Source organism: Syngnathus floridae, chromosome 10, assembly GCF_059516105.1.
Source record: "Syngnathus floridae isolate MCC-2025c chromosome 10, RoL_Sflo_1.0, whole genome shotgun sequence".
Taxonomy (NCBI): domain Eukaryota; kingdom Metazoa; phylum Chordata; class Actinopteri; order Syngnathiformes; family Syngnathidae; genus Syngnathus; species Syngnathus floridae.
This window is the reverse complement of record NC_142422.1, coordinates 12,114,035-12,129,588: the sequence shown is the minus strand read 5'-3', so window position 1 is coordinate 12,129,588 and position 15,554 is coordinate 12,114,035. Positions and strand designations below refer to the sequence as shown.

Here is a 15,554-nt window from a genome sequence, read left to right as displayed (position 1 = left end):
AGAAGCGAATATTTGACACACTTTACTGCACAGATTTATTTAACTTCTTTTTTTTAATAATCTTAGATATACCACATTTTCCTGGGAAAAAAAATCAGCGTTAGCACTTACCCCCAAAATGTACTTGGGGGAAATGGTGAAAAGGTAAATATGTCCACTGTATTGATAAAAATCAGGAAAAATAATTCCCAAATGTCTTTATAGATTTATTTGTCAGCAAGTCTTAATGTAAAAAAGAGAAAATACAATGCAAGCAGTCTAAAATACACTCAAACCTCAGTTTTCTAACGTCCCGGTTCTCGAAAAATCGGAATTCGGGAAAAAAAAAAAAAAAAAAAATCGAGTTTTTTTTGCTTCGGTTGTTGAACAAATTTCGGAGGTCGAACCTCGCGAGATGAGCCGAGAGGACCCGAGAAAACCCAACCGCGCGGCCTGGATGCCGACTGACTTCGTTGTTATTGTATTTTCGTTACTCTCAGGATTGCATCAACTCTAATCATGCCTCCAAAGGAAGCAAGTGAGAGCAGTAAAGCCATCCTAAAACACAAAGACGCTCTTAAAGCAATGTGACAGGGAGCGCTGTAGTTGTGCGATCGGAACAAATTAAGCTCCCTGCGCACTGAGGTCCACTTATATTTTGGAAAGTACATCAGGACTTTAAAAATATTTTCTAAATTTCAGCGACAGCTGTCACAATAATGCGACCAGCGCGGTGCAGTTGCGCGGTCGGCAGTGCGCTGTAGTTGCGCGATCAGACGAAAATGCGCAAATGAAAAAATTCTTAAAAAATGTGTTTTTTTTTTTTCTTGGAACGGATTAAAATTTTTTCCATTATTTGTAATGGGAAAAATAGATTCGGAATTCGAACGATTCACTTCTCGAACCGCCTCCTGGAACGGATTGCGGTCGAAAACCGAGGTTTGACTGTATACCACATTCAAAATGCATTGATGGTGAAGTGTGCCCAATTGACACATGGGAGAGAACTTGCCATACTTGTCAACTCAAATCTTGAACAAAGTGCAAAAAGAATGAAGATATGCTTTTCTGAGATCTATTAAAAAATTGCAGATGTAAGAGTATATAGAGATGAAGACCAAGGCGCACGTTAGGCCACGACTTCCTCCTCCGGAATTTGCTTGTATCCACCTTCTGGCTCGTCACGGCTCTAAAAACCCCAAGACCAACAAAAGGCATCTTAACTTTCTATTTTGCAAACACACACGTACATACGTAGCTTTTTATAGAAGAAAAAAAAATCACTAATTTTATTTTCCAGAACAAATGAGCTTCCCTTTTTTCTGTTTGTTCTGCACCATCTGTTATTGGACATGGTTTTGCGAGCCCGCCAACAGGGGGTGGTTACCTGCGGGTCATGGTGGGGCTCGCCGTTGCCGTGGCGACAAAGAGATTTGATGGCCAACACGGAGGAGCTGATAACCAGGCAGAGTTCCAGGACGCACAGTACAATGGCCATGCCATTGATGCTTCTCAGCAGCATCTACACAACCGCAAAAAAAGAATACCGACTTTTTTTTTTTTTTTTTTTAAATCCCACAAAGATGACTTATTCAATTCTTCCAGTTGCAGGGAAAAAAAAAACACCACAATGGTTAAAACAGAAAAGGAGCATGCACTCACGAGTAGAAGAGTCTTGCCCCTCAGGCAGCGCTCCAAGTATTGCTGCTCAGTGCCACTCGGGCTTCTGGTGGTGGGTTGGGACCAGTCGTAATAATCGTTAGCACGGCAAAAGTTCCAGAAGAATATGTCGGACAAGTTAATGGCGTAAAGAATGATGCCAGCGATGGCGAAGCCAATTCCTGACAAGTTCAGAATCACGTTGACTATCACCTGAGACATAAAAAGGAACAAATGAGTTATTCTTAAAAAAATTAGATAAATGATTCACAAAACAATGAGAAAATACGTAAAATAGTATAGTTGACGTTGAAGAAAAAAATGTATTACATTTTCCATAATATTGTGATTTCTTTTTAATGAAAAAATATTTTTTATTTTAAAAGTGACCTTTATTATTATAGGAAAATAACCAATTGATGCTTATAGAATTGTTTTTTTTCCCCTCAAAAGTAACTGCGCCGTTTCTCATTTTTACAAATTGTTCATTTTTTTCATCTAAAATAAAATGTTTTTTCCAGAACAATGAAATTATATTTATATTTGATGTGTGACAATAACTTGTCTACTTTGTACGTGTCTACTGTTGCTGCTTTTATGTTGCAGCAAAATCATCAGGGCTCCATCAACAATATTTGTACATTTTCCGGATAAAACATGACGAGTCTGTGCATGAGCGGAGAAACGCCACTCACCAGACATGGACTGGGGAACCTCTCCGATAAAATGCAGACGATGCCGAAGAGGATGAACTGCAGCAGACGACAAAACAACGAGATCAATTAAAATTCAATGCGGAGGAGCGGCGGCTCTGCTCTGAGCTCCTCCTGGATAACCAAGCTTCTCAGTAATCTTTTTTTTTTTTTCTGCGACCCCCCCGAAAAAAAACATAGTTAGGCCCTAATATTTTACATTATCTATGAACGAATGGTTCACTTTTTCTTACCAGCGTTCCTAACCATAATGGGTAGCCAGATGAGTCCATTTCCCATGAGGAGCCAGGTCCAGTGCACATGAGGATGACTCCCACCCCAATGTTGAGCAGGCCCGTCATGATGTGCAGCGCCCCCAATACAGTCTGAGAGGTCCCCATGAATCCCCCCAGGCGTCGAGACACTGAACAGCACGTGGGGTTGTAGCACAGGCCCCCCAAGATTTGGCACAGGGGGGGACAGCTACTTGTGGGGTCGGTGGCCAATGTCAGAATTGTGACCCCGTCTGCCTTGCTCACACTTATCGCCATTCTGTCTTGAAAAATGACAACATTTTAACGTAATCAAAGTGGCATAAAGGATCCGGCACGATGATGCTAGGATGACGTTGGCCGCAACAGCTGAAGGTTGAATTTAAACAAACGGAGGCAGTTTCCAAGCAGCCATTAAGTCTGTCTGGTGGAGACTTTTTGGGCTGCAACTAACAATTTTTCAAATAATCAGTTCATCTATGGATTATTTTGGCAATAATCAATGGCTGAGTAGAAGATTGCAAATTTTCTTTTCACAGTGAAATAAGATTTTGAAGATTACAGTGCAGAAATGACATATTTCCTGGCAAAACGTTGAAATTCCAAATAATTTGAACATTTTCATTACTCTATTATCATACATGGATAAACGAAAGGACAGAGTTGGAGGAAAAAAGAAGTATTTTCTAATCTGTTCCCTCCTTTTACAGACTGGAACTGCTTCATCCAATATGGAGCACGCGATGACGTAACGCGCGTTACTGCGCAGTGACTCACCAACACGCTCCATGCTACGCCCACAGAAACAAAACGAAAACCAAAGTTTAACGTGGCACACCAAGCTTGTTGGTGGACTTTGAAAGCTTCAAAATTAATCTTGTAATATTTTCCAGCGACGATCAACACTCCGAACCTCCAAATTTGACGTAAATATACGATCCCACCACGAGCGTGAGCCAGCAAAACAAACTGCGACATAGTTTTGCTTCCCCAAAAGGCGGTGAAAATACGACACCTCGACAAGGACAATCGCTTCACGTTTGCTATTAATTAAAAAAAAAAGGTTGTCACTTACTTCTTCGTAGATTCAGACGTTGGAATAGAGTCTCCGATCAAATGGTGAATGACGTCTGAGGACTCAGGGGCATTTCCACTTGTTCCGGGAAAGCGGAATCAAAAGCTGCAACTGCTTTAACTCCTCGCGTCCCAACAAAACAGGAAAAATTGTCTTATTACTTTCAAAACACAATAATAATAAGAGTAATAACAATAAAAGTTTTAAAAATACAGTTTTGAAGGAACATTACAATATAAAGATTTCAGTTTTCTTTTTTAAAAAATGTGAGAACAGAAAATCAATTTTTTTCTTTTTTAATTATGTACTTAGTGTGTTGGTTCATTGACGTAATATTAAAACATATGAATTTTCATATGTTTTTCAACTTTTGAAAAACTTTAAGCCATTGTACCAGCTCAGTGGCCTGGTGGTAGAATGTTGAAGGAAATGGGGTCAAAATACAAAAAGTCCTGCCTAGCTACAAAAACAGATATGCTCAAACCTCATTGAATAAAGTACATAAGCAGACAAGTATATTCACATATTAAATAAATAAAAGAAACATTTTAAGCATATAATTATACCTACACACCAAATCAATAAAGAAGACATAACTAGACATTTTTGATAAGTGGTGATGAGAAAGGTTTTTATAACTTTATGATCTGATATATATTTCTGAGCACTTTGAAATAACAAATGACTTGATATATTGCCTAAATAGCTTAATGACCCTTAAGGAACTGTGTAACGCATGCCTGATGTTTTTTCTCTAAATCATGGACACGGCCAGAGTCGTCTTGACCGTTCAGCACTTGATTGTATCTTATGTTTTGACTAATGCTAGACGCCAGTTTTTGATTACTACTGAACGCTCTGCACAGAGGGAAATATTTTGCCTAACAAAGAAAAGATACGGTTGGAAGCATGATTAAACAAAGACATGAAGTATCAAAAGAACAGCAATAGATTAATGATGTCACAGCCAAAAGCTAACATAATTTCGTACAAAATGACAAAATTGAAAGAATGAGGTACGACAGTGTATGTCCAAGATTGGAGAAGAATGTTCACAGGAAGGTCGCGTGGAGATAAAACAAGCAGGCGCCAGAGGGAGCCAGCCAAGGACTCGGCCAAAGATGATCGCCAAGGCCGAAAGACGGGATGGAAGACAACAGCCCCCCCACACATCGAATCGCCTATAACCAGCACCCACTCCCATGGCGAACTTGCCCCACCCCAAAGACTCATCACCCATCAAACTCGGCCCACACTGGCATGTGCAGCTGATATAAGCTAACCAAAGAACCTTGAACGTTGCCTTTTCTGAATGGAGACTTTCCGCTCTTGAAGGGCCCAGCGCTGTATTGTACTTTCCTGAAAACAGAGCTGTCTGAACAAGAATTGTGATTGAACTCAACCAACCTGTGTAAGTCTAATTTGTGCTTCGGTGTCTTAGCATTTTCCTAAATCTGAAGAAATCAAACGAGCACGCAGTGAGTAAATTGGATAACAGGTGATTGGCAATGGCAGATAACGTGCTCCCTAAATTGTGGACAAAATCCAACAATGTCTACCCTGAGACTGGAAGGTTGTGGGTTCAAACTCTGGCTGGGTCATACCAATGACTATAAAAATGGGACCTATTGCCTCCCTTATTGGCACTCAGCGTTAAGGGTTGGAATTGGGGGGTTAATTCACCGAATGATTCCGGACACGCCACCGCTGCTGCTCCCTTTGGGGATGGGTTACATGCAGTGACAAATTTCACCACACCCAAATGTGCGTGTGACAATCATTGGGTCTTTACCTTTTTTTTACCCAGAATTCAGTCATTCTTTCACATACCGCTAGATGGAGCCATTTAATGCCACATGTTGAGAAACACCAATCCGACGATCACCTATTTCCACAACAAATTAAAACAGCGCTCCAAAATTTCCTACACACTACCGTAATTTCCGGACTATAAGCCGTGACTTTTTTCCAAAATTTTGGACCCTGCGGCTTATAGTCAGGTGCGGCTTATATAAGATTTTTTTCGAGATTTTTGTGATGACTTGATCACTTTTACTCTTAACACTATTATACAGTAAAAGCTACAAAACAAACTGACAAATAACTCGTTTTCAAATCAGACGAGTAAAAACTGGTCAAATATTTAAAAAAAAAGCTATTATTAAAAGTGAAGACAATTTGCAATTCTAGTAATGACACACGAATTTCATGCACAATTTGTCTTCGCGGGCCACATAGAATGATGTGGCAGGCCGTATCTGGCCCCCGGGCCTTGAGTTTGACACCTGTGCTCTAAACCCTTTCTCTTACTCTGCCATATCACTCAGAGATTACACAAAGCAGTGGCGCTGTTTGGACAATCTGCATTGTAATTGTACTAAGTTCATCTTGTTTTTCCTTTTTTTAATCACTTCACTGGTTTCTTTTAAATCAAACAAGTTGTTATCAAACAACTTGTTTGATATAAAAGAAACCAGTGAAGTAATCTGCATTGTATTAAAACCCAATCAATCAGCATTTAAATTCAATTCTTCTGACATTTTGCTCACCAAAAACAAGTTGTAATGAATGTGAACTTTTAATGCATTTTATTCAGAAGGTTACTTTGAACCTTAAACGGCGGCGTGGCGTACTTATGGATTTTTACGGCCTCCGGCCTCCAGGGGGCGCTCTAGCAGGAAGCAAGAGCGAGACAGGCGAAGAAGAGATAATGCGCCGAAGAAGACGCGCTAGTTTGTGTTTACATTTCGCGCATCACGCGATCAAGACGGACATTACTGAAAGGAAGCCTTTATACACAAACCGTCATCATGGGGGACAAAACAAATGCATATGATGCCGCTTTTAAGCCAAAGGCAGTCGATGTTGATGACATTACCTTGTATCTACTCTGGAGCGTACTTGTGGATTTTTACGGCCTCCGGTCTCCAGGGGGCGCTCTAGCAGGAAGTAAGAGCGAGACAGACAAAGAAGAGATAATGCGCCGAAGAAGACGCGATCGTCTCGCGCATCACGCACACACCCGCATTCACACGAAGACAGGAAGCTTTTATACACAAACTGTCATTATGGGGGATAAAAGAAATGCGTATGATGCCGCTTTAAAGCAATACGTGTCGCTCGCTAGTTTAATATAATTTAGCGCTTCGTGCATGAATAAGATTAGCATGAACAGAACTTCTTCACACTCGAAGAAATGCATAAAACCGACGACGAAAGAGAGACTGAGAAAGTGCGAGGCGAAGGATATCTAACGCTATTCCAATCGGACACTAAGGAGGAAGACTTCGATAGTTTCAGTGCACAGGAGGAAGATGAAGACGGCTCTTTTTTTACTTTTACTGGTATGTTTTTTTTAACCAGCCCTGTTCGTGCTGTGCTACCGTGTTGCTGCTGTATTACAGCTGCGTCTCAGTGACTTTGCTGTGTTACTTCCGTGTTGCTGCGGTATTACTGCCGCGTCACAGGCAGTGTTTGGAAAGAAATGTTAAGGTATGTTATTAAAGCTTTAAAAAAACTTTGTGTCCAGTCTTTCTTCGCTAATGCACACTTCTGCGTTGCTGCGGTACTATTGCTGCGTCACAGGCAATGTTTAGAAAGACATGTTCAAGTATGTTATTAAAACGTTAAGGCTTTCTATGTACTGTCTTTCTTTGTAAAAAAAACTCGTGTGCACGTGCGGCTTATAGTCCGGTGCGGCTTATGTAAGAAAAAAAAAAAGAAATATCCCTAAATTTTAGCTGGTGCGGTTTATAATCCGGTGCGGCTTATAGTCCGGCAAGTACGGTATATGTGGTATAATTTTCCACGCTCCTCAGTCTTACTTAGCTCCACCTACATGCAAGGTGGCCAATAACAACCCCCAAACTGAAACCATTTCGAATGACACAAAAGTCAGTCCATTGCGTTGGAATTAGCTGAGCGAGATGTTAGTCCGAGGCGGGGCAGTTTCGGCACAATGGGCGACCGTGATGTTTGTCCGCGTTCTTGCCATCACCTGACAAGTGACGACGGCTCAATGCGCCGACTGTGTGCTCAAATGGAAAGCATCACGGCACCTATTCAACATCACCAATGTCTGCTTAGTCTGCGCCGTAAAACACAACTATGGGCGGAGAGATAGAAAATATTTGCATCCGACATGTTTAACTGACACAAAATGGACGGAAAAAAATTTAAACAGAAGATGCGCGGTCAAAAGAGGGTTACCCAAATGTTTTGTTTTGTATTTGCTCTTTCGCCATTTAAACTTATGTAGGTTGCGACTTGTTTCTTCTGCGCTGTTTGAAAATAACGCACGCCGCTTTGCGCCAAAGATAGAAAAGCCGCAACCATGTGATTATAGGGCAGCAAGGGTGGTTCCCCGCTCACTAAAATAGCCTTTTGCTCCTCCTGAAAAATGCGAGCGGGACAAATTCTGCGATTTAAATCCAGTGCAAAAACACAGCTCCCAAAAAAAATCTTCATTTTGATGTTTATTTTGATAATTCTATCAGAATAACATCATCCCACTGTAATGAAATACGCTCCATAGATACATCTTTGGTAAATATGAGGAAAAATGCTCCGATGATAAACTTTTTTAGGCAATCCAAAATTTGATCCTAGTGGTGAATAACAGCACGGCGGATACATTCATAAAGTACAGAAAAATGCTCCGATGATAAACTTTCTTACACAATCCAAAATTTGATCCTAATAGTGAATAACAGCACGGCGGATACATTCATAAAGTACAGAACATAAATGTGAATAAAGCAAAAATAGAGCAACATAAGTCGATGGTTGCGTTAGCTGTGTGCTAATGATGTCAGAAAAGGACAAATTGAAATTGGGGTTGCCGGGATGATGTTTGGATCCTAAACTGGCCACTTCAAAACAAAAAGGCAGACTTGTGTCTTTTCTTTCCAGCGCATGCCAAACTGGCTTCTCGGGACAAATGGTGCGTCTGAGAACAAGCGCGGAAAGCGCTGACGTCAGCCGTTAGGCTGAGTGAAGGCACACGAACAAGTTCTTGTATTGCTCCCAGTAGTGCAGCTCGTCGCCGAAGCTCCAGGCGCAAGCCAGATCCTTGCTGGTCTTGACGGCATGGACAGCGCATTCGCCGGGCACCTCCTGGAAAAGCATCTCGGCCACGGCGACCACGTCCAGCTTCTTCTTGCTCTGGATCAACTCCCGTACACGGGCAGCATCCACCGGCTCGGGCGAGGAGCTGTAGGACACCACCACGTTGAGTTTGTTGTCCGAGGTGGGTACCTGGAAGCGACTCCTCCCCGCAGGGCAGTGGAAGTTCTTGGGGGCGAAGAGACCCGTGGGCGACTTGAAGACGCGCACCGACCAGCCCACCCAGTCGTACTTGCTCCTCAGCTTAGCCACGATGGCGTCAGCCAGCTGCTGGTTGCTCCACGCTGGGTTGTCTCGGACCAGCCGCCGGGCGTCCAACTCGGCCTGCTTGGGGAAGCTCACCACACAGTCCTCGATCACGGCGTTCATCTTCTCCTGCACCTCCTTCATCTTCTCGCCCCACTCCTTGAGGAGAGCGTCTTCTTCATCATAGCCCTTCAGGGCGGCGTGGCCCAGCAGAGCAATGAGTCCCAGGCAGAAGAGCTTCTTCAGCCGGGCGCAGAAATCCTCCAGGGGCCGGCGGCTTTTCTCCTCGTAGTTGAGGACGATCTCCAGCACCGACTCGCTCGAGAAGTTGTCGCCCGTCACGGCGTTATAGAGAACGTGCAGGTTCTTGTCGCCGCCAGTCTTGTCAAAATGCTCCAGGAAGAGCTTCTTCTTGACTTCCCGGAACTTGGGCTTGGCGTTGAGGATGTCCATGTACTTGCGGAACTGGTTGGTGATGTTCTCCTCCACCGAGAAGTAGGTGGCGTCCATGCCGCTCTTCTTGATCTCCTCGTGGATGCGCCGCATCTGGTCAGAGACGGCGTCCAGTCGGTCGCGCACCTTCTGGAACTGCTCCTTCATGAAGGCCGCCTCCTTGCTCTCCACATTGTCCAGCGCCAATTTGACGATGGGAGCGGCAATGGAGAAGACCGGGAAGATGTCGCCCACGATGCCGGCCACGACCTCGGCGCCCTGCTCGAAGGCCTCCATCACCGTCTCCACCATGTCCTTCTTCTCCGCCACGAGCCTCTGCAACTGCTCGGCCATCTCCGCTGTCGCCGTGCTTCTATCGGAGAGCAAAATATCCAAAGACTGAAGTCATTCCTCACATTGAAGGCCTGTTGATTGCACTATTTTTTAATTTTTTTAAACATTTGCCCCAGAGATTCTCAATAAAATGTTGCGGCTTCTCCCTCAGACGCTTTATTGAGTACACATTAAAAGGATATCAAAATGTCCCCTTGATACAAGCAAGCGGGCGAGGATGAGATTAACGAGAAAGAGGAGGTCAAACTCTCTGGAGCAAAAGGTGCAGGTTGCCACGGTAACCAGGGAATGGAAAATAACCCGTCTGCCCACGTTGCTCCAGGGGATTTCTGACGGACAGCAGCACCCAGCTGGTTGTTTTTTCATCTCCCATCAGACCGTGCTGTTATTAAAACTGTTTAAAAAACATTTAACAATTAAAAGTGCTTGCTTATTAAATGAGAAAGAACCTGAAAATGTGTTCAGTAGTTTCAGAAGATTGATTTTAAATTTTTGTAAGTATTTTCCACGTCTACTTTCTTGGCTGGCTGTGGGTTCAATTGAATTACATGTTTTGAAGCCCCCCAAAAAATTGCTGAATTTTGCAACTACTTTAAAACGCGAGAGGGACAAAATATTTGAAACAAAGCCCGGTCGGAGGCCTATGAAGATAACACCACACAACATTTTAGCGTGACGTGGACATTAAGTGTACCTTAAGAACTGGCCACGGGTCATTCTTCGCGTTGTTTCAAATGTAAATGTCAAAACATACAACATGTGCGTGTTCCAGAAGCGTCGTAATGGTGCATGTTGCGTGCAAGATTGTTCAAGTGTCCACAGCCTACAAAACAATCTCCAGTCGTGAGGGCACTTATGGGAGAGCTGAAAGCCAACAGCCCGTTAATGAGCTCTCATAATGGCCAGCCAAGCCATCGATCGACAAGCTGAGAGACAAACAAGGCAGCCACGTTAACAAGATTGCTCAAACCGCCCACGAGCAAACTAAACGCAAAACTCAAGCACCAAAAACGGGTTAGTGACGTCACGACCAAGCGCTCATACGACCAACGCCCAGAAAAGTTGGACTCAACACTTTATCTCGTTCTACTGTTAATATGCTGACTTTTACCACTTAACAATCGCAAAAGACGCCACTCCAACATATTTTTTTCAGAAGGCACAAAGCTTCGGGAACGCAGCACTCATTGACAAGTAACATGAGAACGAAACAGTCGGTTTGAAGAGCTCAACCAGCCCAACAGCAATCTGAAGCGGTATAATATTGACTAAATTAGTGATTTCGTATTACTCACCTCAACTAAAAGAAGTGAAAAAAAGTTTCGAAGACAGAAGACGTCAAAAAGTTCCACTTCAGCGTGCTTCCGTGTTCTGGTCACGTGATCTCGGCGCACCAGTTTCGGGAGGTACCACTAAGTGACGTCATCCCAAGCGGCTCTCCACCCACTTGGTAAACTAAAAACGCGTTGGCCCTTCATGGATTGCGTAGGTATCCGACGCATACTTATTCAGCTAGCGCTTTCACAACAGCTGTAACTTGAGACGGAAAGAAATGTGGACTTTTTTTTTAATTGTACATGAGGTGAAAGTTTCATTCAAAATTATTAATCGAAGTTTAATTATAATATAGCTTGTTGTGTCCCTCTTGTGTCTGTGACATCTCATAACTTTGCTCCATTTCATGTTTCTTAACACCTATTTAAGGCCCCGGACACATTTTGCTTTTCTTTAGTTTTGCATTCTTTGGCCTGGTTGTAAACCAGCTGTGTGTTTATAATACCAACAAATAAAAAGGACAAAAGAGTCCTCCCTGAATTTCTCCAAACAGTAAACAATCTTAATGTCGTTTGGGGGCTTCATTTCAGGAGATGTCTGACCTTCATGGTTTAGCAAGCAGCCCCTCCCTGTATTGTCGGCAGGTATGGTAAATAGGAAACGCTACACTAAATGGCTTTAGGTAAGAAACGAACACGAGTAATATTGACACAGCAAACAGAGAAGGCTGGTCCGAAAGCACACGATGGCTGAAGCCTGAAAGACGCATGTCCAAAGAGTAGTCACCATTCAACATTTTGGTCTTGAAGATCAAATGACAAATTAGAAATATTTTTAATGTACATTTATTTTCACGCAGGTTCTGTACATTACATTCTTTTTTTGCCAATTTCAAAACATGGACCTGCAAAACGACAAAAAGGCAACATTTAGAACATCACAGTGATACAAGCACGTCAGATTGTTGCCAAAAATAAAAATCGGTTACAATGTGTGCTCATCTCCGTCTTCCGCAATGGGAGCGTTTACGCAAACAGGCTGCCTGGCTCGCTGCTGCTCAGTTACTTTTGCAAAGCTCAAACATGCTCATCTTTGCCGACACGGTGAAGCCGACCGGCGCCATCTTTTTGCTTGCGCTTATCGGCAATCTGACACTTGTTCATATGCATTTGTGAAAAACAAAAAAAGTGGACCGCATTCTCTGTCCAAAAAGAAAGGAAGAAATCCATACGGCAACAAACACTGAGTCGACAAATAAAATGTGTATTTTCCATCATATGTCCCCCTGCCAGTTCAGATATTCCATCACATCAGCACGGCTCTACTGCGGGTGGATGCAGAGGAAGGCCCGCTTGTGCCTGGCGTAGTAATAGGACTCCACGTTGAAGTTGTTGGACTCCACCACCTCCTTGTAGTGGCTGACAGCGTGCACCAGGCAGTCAGGGAAGCAGCGGTTGAGCGTCAGGGCCACAGCCATCATGTTGCCCTTCAGCCGCTGCTGCTCGATCTGCTCATAGATGCGAGTCTTGTCGATGGGCGGCGGGTCCACGCAGAAGGACACCACCACCTTGACCTTGTTGTCCATGGTCAGCTCGAACCAGTTGGCCCCGCCGCTGCCGTGGCACTTGCGTCCCGCCAGCCAGTTGTAGAAGAAGATGCGCTCGCGCCTGTTGAAGGCGCGCACCGACCAGTTGACCCAGTCGTACTTCTTGACCAGCGCCGAGAGCAGTGAACGCGTCAAGTCCTCACTGACCGCGCAGGAGGCCTTCTCCTTGAGTGCTTCCTCCAGGTCCAGCTTGGCCTGGTCCACGAAGGTCTCCGTGCAGTGGTCCACGGCCGCTTTCATGCGCTTCTCCACATCGTCCATCCGCTCGTGCCACTTGGTCGTCAGGCCCGTTTCCACCGCGCCTTCTCGGAGGGCGGCGTAGCCCATGACGGCGATGAGGCCCATCACAAAGAGCTTCTTGAGCCGAGCGCAGAAGTCCTCCACCGCCCTGCGGCTCCTTTGCTCCGTGTCAACCACCGTGTCCAGCATGGGGTCGCCGGCCGTGTTCTCCCCCGTGACGGCGTTGTAGAGGGCGTCCAAGTTCAAATCGGCCTCCGTGTTCTCATAATACTTAATGAACTTCTCCTTCTTCTTCTCCTTCATGCTGGGCTTGGCGTTGATGAACTCCTGGAACTTTTCGTACTGGCCCAGTATGTGCGCCTCACGGTCGAGATTCTGCTTGTTCATGGATGTCCTCTGCAGCTCCAGGGCGATCTGGTCGATGTCGCTCTGGATGCCCACCAGCTTCTGGTTGACCTGCTCAATCTTCTGGCTCAAGTAGACGGCCTCCTTGCCCTCCGGGTTGCTGAGGATCTCGGCTGAGGCCACGAAAACGGCCTCCAGGATGGGGTGCAGCTGGCCCACCGTGGCGGCCAGGACCTCTGACGCTTGCCCCATGATGTTCACCCCTTTCTCAATCTTGTCCTTGTTGTCCACCAGCCAGTTGGCCACGCTGTCCATGGTTGCGCAATTTCAAAGCCGCTTGTTAAAATGATTCCGCCACAGCCTGAAAGGACACATGGAGGGACAGACACCGTTAAAGAAGACATTTTCGGACACTTTCCCGAGCACAACGCAAAAACTAGCCTGGTGTCTTGAATATGTGCCGGCTTGTTCAATTCTACAATTGATCGGTGGACGGCCGCTCCAGACATCAAAATGGGCGCTCACGTTTTCTTCAAAAAGCTCGCCAAAGTCCCTGGCAAGACCCAAACCTTGTCCTGACACGTCTGCACGCGTCTTCAAGATGCCGCACCCTCACGGCTGCACACACACACACGCACACACACACGAATCCCATCAACGCTTTGGGATTGCTCATTTAGTTGGACTTGACTAAAAATGGCGGCCAGCCAGAGCAAGCGCAGATGCTGACAGTGGAAGAAACAAGCAGGGGGATTTTACAGCGCCGACACGTCACGTATTGTGTCGGCAGGAGAAAAGACACCGGGGAGATGATCTAAGTTGGACTCCCTGGAGAAGGCGGAAAAAAGGCACACCCAAGCCTGGATAATGAAAAGCCTTCGGCAGCGCACTTGAGCAACCTTGTCCTCATCGCCATGTGTGCCCCCAAATGACGCACTGTGTAGCATTTTTATCCAAAGTTTGGCACGCACACACACATAAGGTTGATTTTTTTTTTTCTGAGGGCGAGGCCCATCTACCCCCCCTCCCCATCCCCCCTCTACTGCGGCCTTGACGACGCCAGCCGAAGATTTGTCCTGCTTTTCAACAACAGCAGCAACACAAAATGGCCCTTCTTTGCGCTCAAACGCAGAACAATTGATTAGCGGCGCAAGACGAATCAAATGGAACATTCCGGGTCACTTGACAGCACCTCGCGTCATGCGTGACAACAGCACCATCCAAACAACTTGACTGGCCAATTTGATTTTTTCACTTGCTTTTCGGTTAAAGAGTGAAACCATAGGCAAGTGGACCTTGAGCGGTCTCAATGCGCCTGCAGTGCAAGAGAGAGTCTTGCTTTTTTTCCCTCAATGCTTTAAATTAATGAAGGCTTAAAGCTGAGCATACCTTCAAATTGGATTATTCAAAATGCATCGGAAGAGCAAAACAAGGCCTTCAGTCATTCAATTTCACTTTCATTCTTTCAAAAAGGTGCTTGAAATGTGCACTTCATTTTCTTTTATCGAAAAATGTTCTCAAGTGTTCTTTACTAGACAATCAAAGCCAAGATTACATTCAAATAATCGCCAACTTGAATGATCAAGCACAAAATGGGTTCTTCTCATTTGACTTTTTTTTTTATGTAAAGTGTTAGCTCTGAGGCAGTTGATTAAGGTGACATTCAAATCGTCAAGTTGAAAACTCAAAATATAATCATATTTCACTCTCAGAACAACGAGCAATTCTAATTCTTTCCTTTTTTTCCCTTCTTGTCTTTTCTTTTCTTTCAACCAAAGTGGAATTGAAGCCAAGCTCACCTTCAAATGTTGAACCTGAACGATCAAAATCCACAACAAGCGGCTTCAATTCTTGTCTTTCTTTGATCCAAATGTTATTTTGCTTTTCGGGGCATTTATGGAGAATTAAAGCCGGGCTCACCTTCAGACTCTGTGCAACTTGTCCAGCAGGGAATGCAAGCGCCAGTCTCCGCTCGCACCATCTATTTATGCATTCTCGCCCCCCACTCCCCCTCCCCTTCTCTCTCAGCCTTGATGCCTCTCGTCACGCCCCCTGTGGAACTCCTCTATCATTTGCCAGCATTCCAGACGGATGGACGGACCGTGAGGCACACTGGGAAAGAAAGAGATAACATCCTGTAAACACTCCTCCCATGCCGGGACATGCTGGGAGAAACACCCAGTGAGAGAGAGAGAGAGAGAGAGAGAGAGAGAGAGAAAGAGAGAGAGAGAGAGAGAGAGAGAGAGAGGGGGGGG

The 15,554-nt window shown here is 44.8% G+C and overlaps 3 protein-coding genes across 7 annotated transcripts; all 3 read right to left on the bottom strand.

Annotated features, from left to right (window-relative positions):
- Nucleotides 1-11: 11 nt before the first annotated feature.
- LOC148392506 (membrane-spanning 4-domains subfamily A member 4A-like) lies at nt 12-6,695 on the bottom strand. 2 transcript variants are annotated; one of them, XM_088387795.1, is made up of 7 exons: nt 6,556-6,695; nt 3,678-3,800; nt 2,585-2,886; nt 2,334-2,390; nt 1,642-1,851; nt 1,367-1,501; nt 12-1,168 (listed from the first exon to the last, which is right to left on the bottom strand). In XM_088387795.1, the coding sequence occupies exons 3-7, from the start codon at nt 2,879-2,881 to the stop codon at nt 1,109-1,111; spliced, it is 759 nt and encodes a 252-aa protein (XP_088243921.1). In that variant the 5' UTR covers nt 2,882-2,886; nt 3,678-3,800; nt 6,556-6,695; the 3' UTR covers nt 12-1,108. The 2 variants fall into 2 exon arrangements, with proteins under 2 accessions (XP_088243921.1, XP_088243922.1); XM_088387796.1 differs by having other exon boundaries at nt 2,585-2,882; nt 6,556-6,690.
- A 1,444-nt stretch (nt 6,696-8,139) lies between these two features.
- Nucleotides 8,140-11,279, bottom strand: rpz4 (rapunzel 4). 3 transcript variants are annotated; one of them, XM_088387786.1, is made up of 3 exons: nt 11,129-11,231; nt 10,134-10,227; nt 8,140-9,852 (listed from the first exon to the last, which is right to left on the bottom strand). In XM_088387786.1, the coding sequence occupies exon 3, from the start codon at nt 9,831-9,833 to the stop codon at nt 8,661-8,663; it is 1,173 nt and encodes a 390-aa protein (XP_088243912.1). In that variant the 5' UTR covers nt 9,834-9,852; nt 10,134-10,227; nt 11,129-11,231; the 3' UTR covers nt 8,140-8,660. The 3 variants fall into 3 exon arrangements, with proteins under 3 accessions (XP_088243912.1, XP_088243911.1, XP_088243910.1); XM_088387785.1 differs by lacking the exon at nt 10,134-10,227 and having other exon boundaries at nt 11,129-11,279; XM_088387784.1 differs by lacking the exons at nt 10,134-10,227; nt 11,129-11,231 and adding an exon at nt 10,528-10,986.
- A 658-nt stretch (nt 11,280-11,937) lies between these two features.
- rpz5 (rapunzel 5) lies at nt 11,938-15,380 on the bottom strand. Of its 2 annotated transcripts, none has more exons than XM_088387793.1 (2): nt 15,220-15,380; nt 11,938-13,660 (listed from the first exon to the last, which is right to left on the bottom strand). In XM_088387793.1, exon 2 carries the CDS (start codon nt 13,612-13,614, stop codon nt 12,430-12,432), a length of 1,185 nt encoding a protein of 394 aa, XP_088243919.1. In that variant the 5' UTR covers nt 13,615-13,660; nt 15,220-15,380; the 3' UTR covers nt 11,938-12,429. The 2 variants fall into 2 exon arrangements, with proteins under 2 accessions (XP_088243919.1, XP_088243917.1); XM_088387791.1 differs by having other exon boundaries at nt 15,099-15,268.
- Nucleotides 15,381-15,554: the final 174 nt, after the last annotated feature.

Bases quoted from the DNA above. Each gene is read 5' to 3' on its own strand.
- LOC148392506 (XM_088387795.1), bottom strand. From the start codon at position 2,881: ATGGCGATAAGTGTGAGCAAGGCAGACGGGGTCACAATTCTGACATTG. The intron at 2,391-2,584 runs GTAAGAAAAAGT...CGTCTGCTGCAG, and splicing joins CATTATGGTTAGGAACGCTG to TTCATCCTCTTCGGCATCGT. The intron at 1,169-1,366 runs GTAACCACCCCC...TGGGGTTTTTAG, and splicing joins AGCCCCACCATGACCCGCAG to AGCCGTGACGAGCCAGAAGG.
- rpz4 (XM_088387784.1), bottom strand. From the start codon at position 10,592: ATGTTGTATGTTTTGACATTTACATTTGAAACAACGCGAAGAATGACC. The intron at 9,853-10,527 runs GTACACTTAATG...GCTCTCCGATAG, and splicing joins ACCCGTGGCCAGTTCTTAAG to AAGCACGGCGACAGCGGAGA.
- rpz5 (XM_088387793.1), bottom strand. From the start codon at position 13,614: ATGGACAGCGTGGCCAACTGGCTGGTGGACAACAAGGACAAGATTGAG.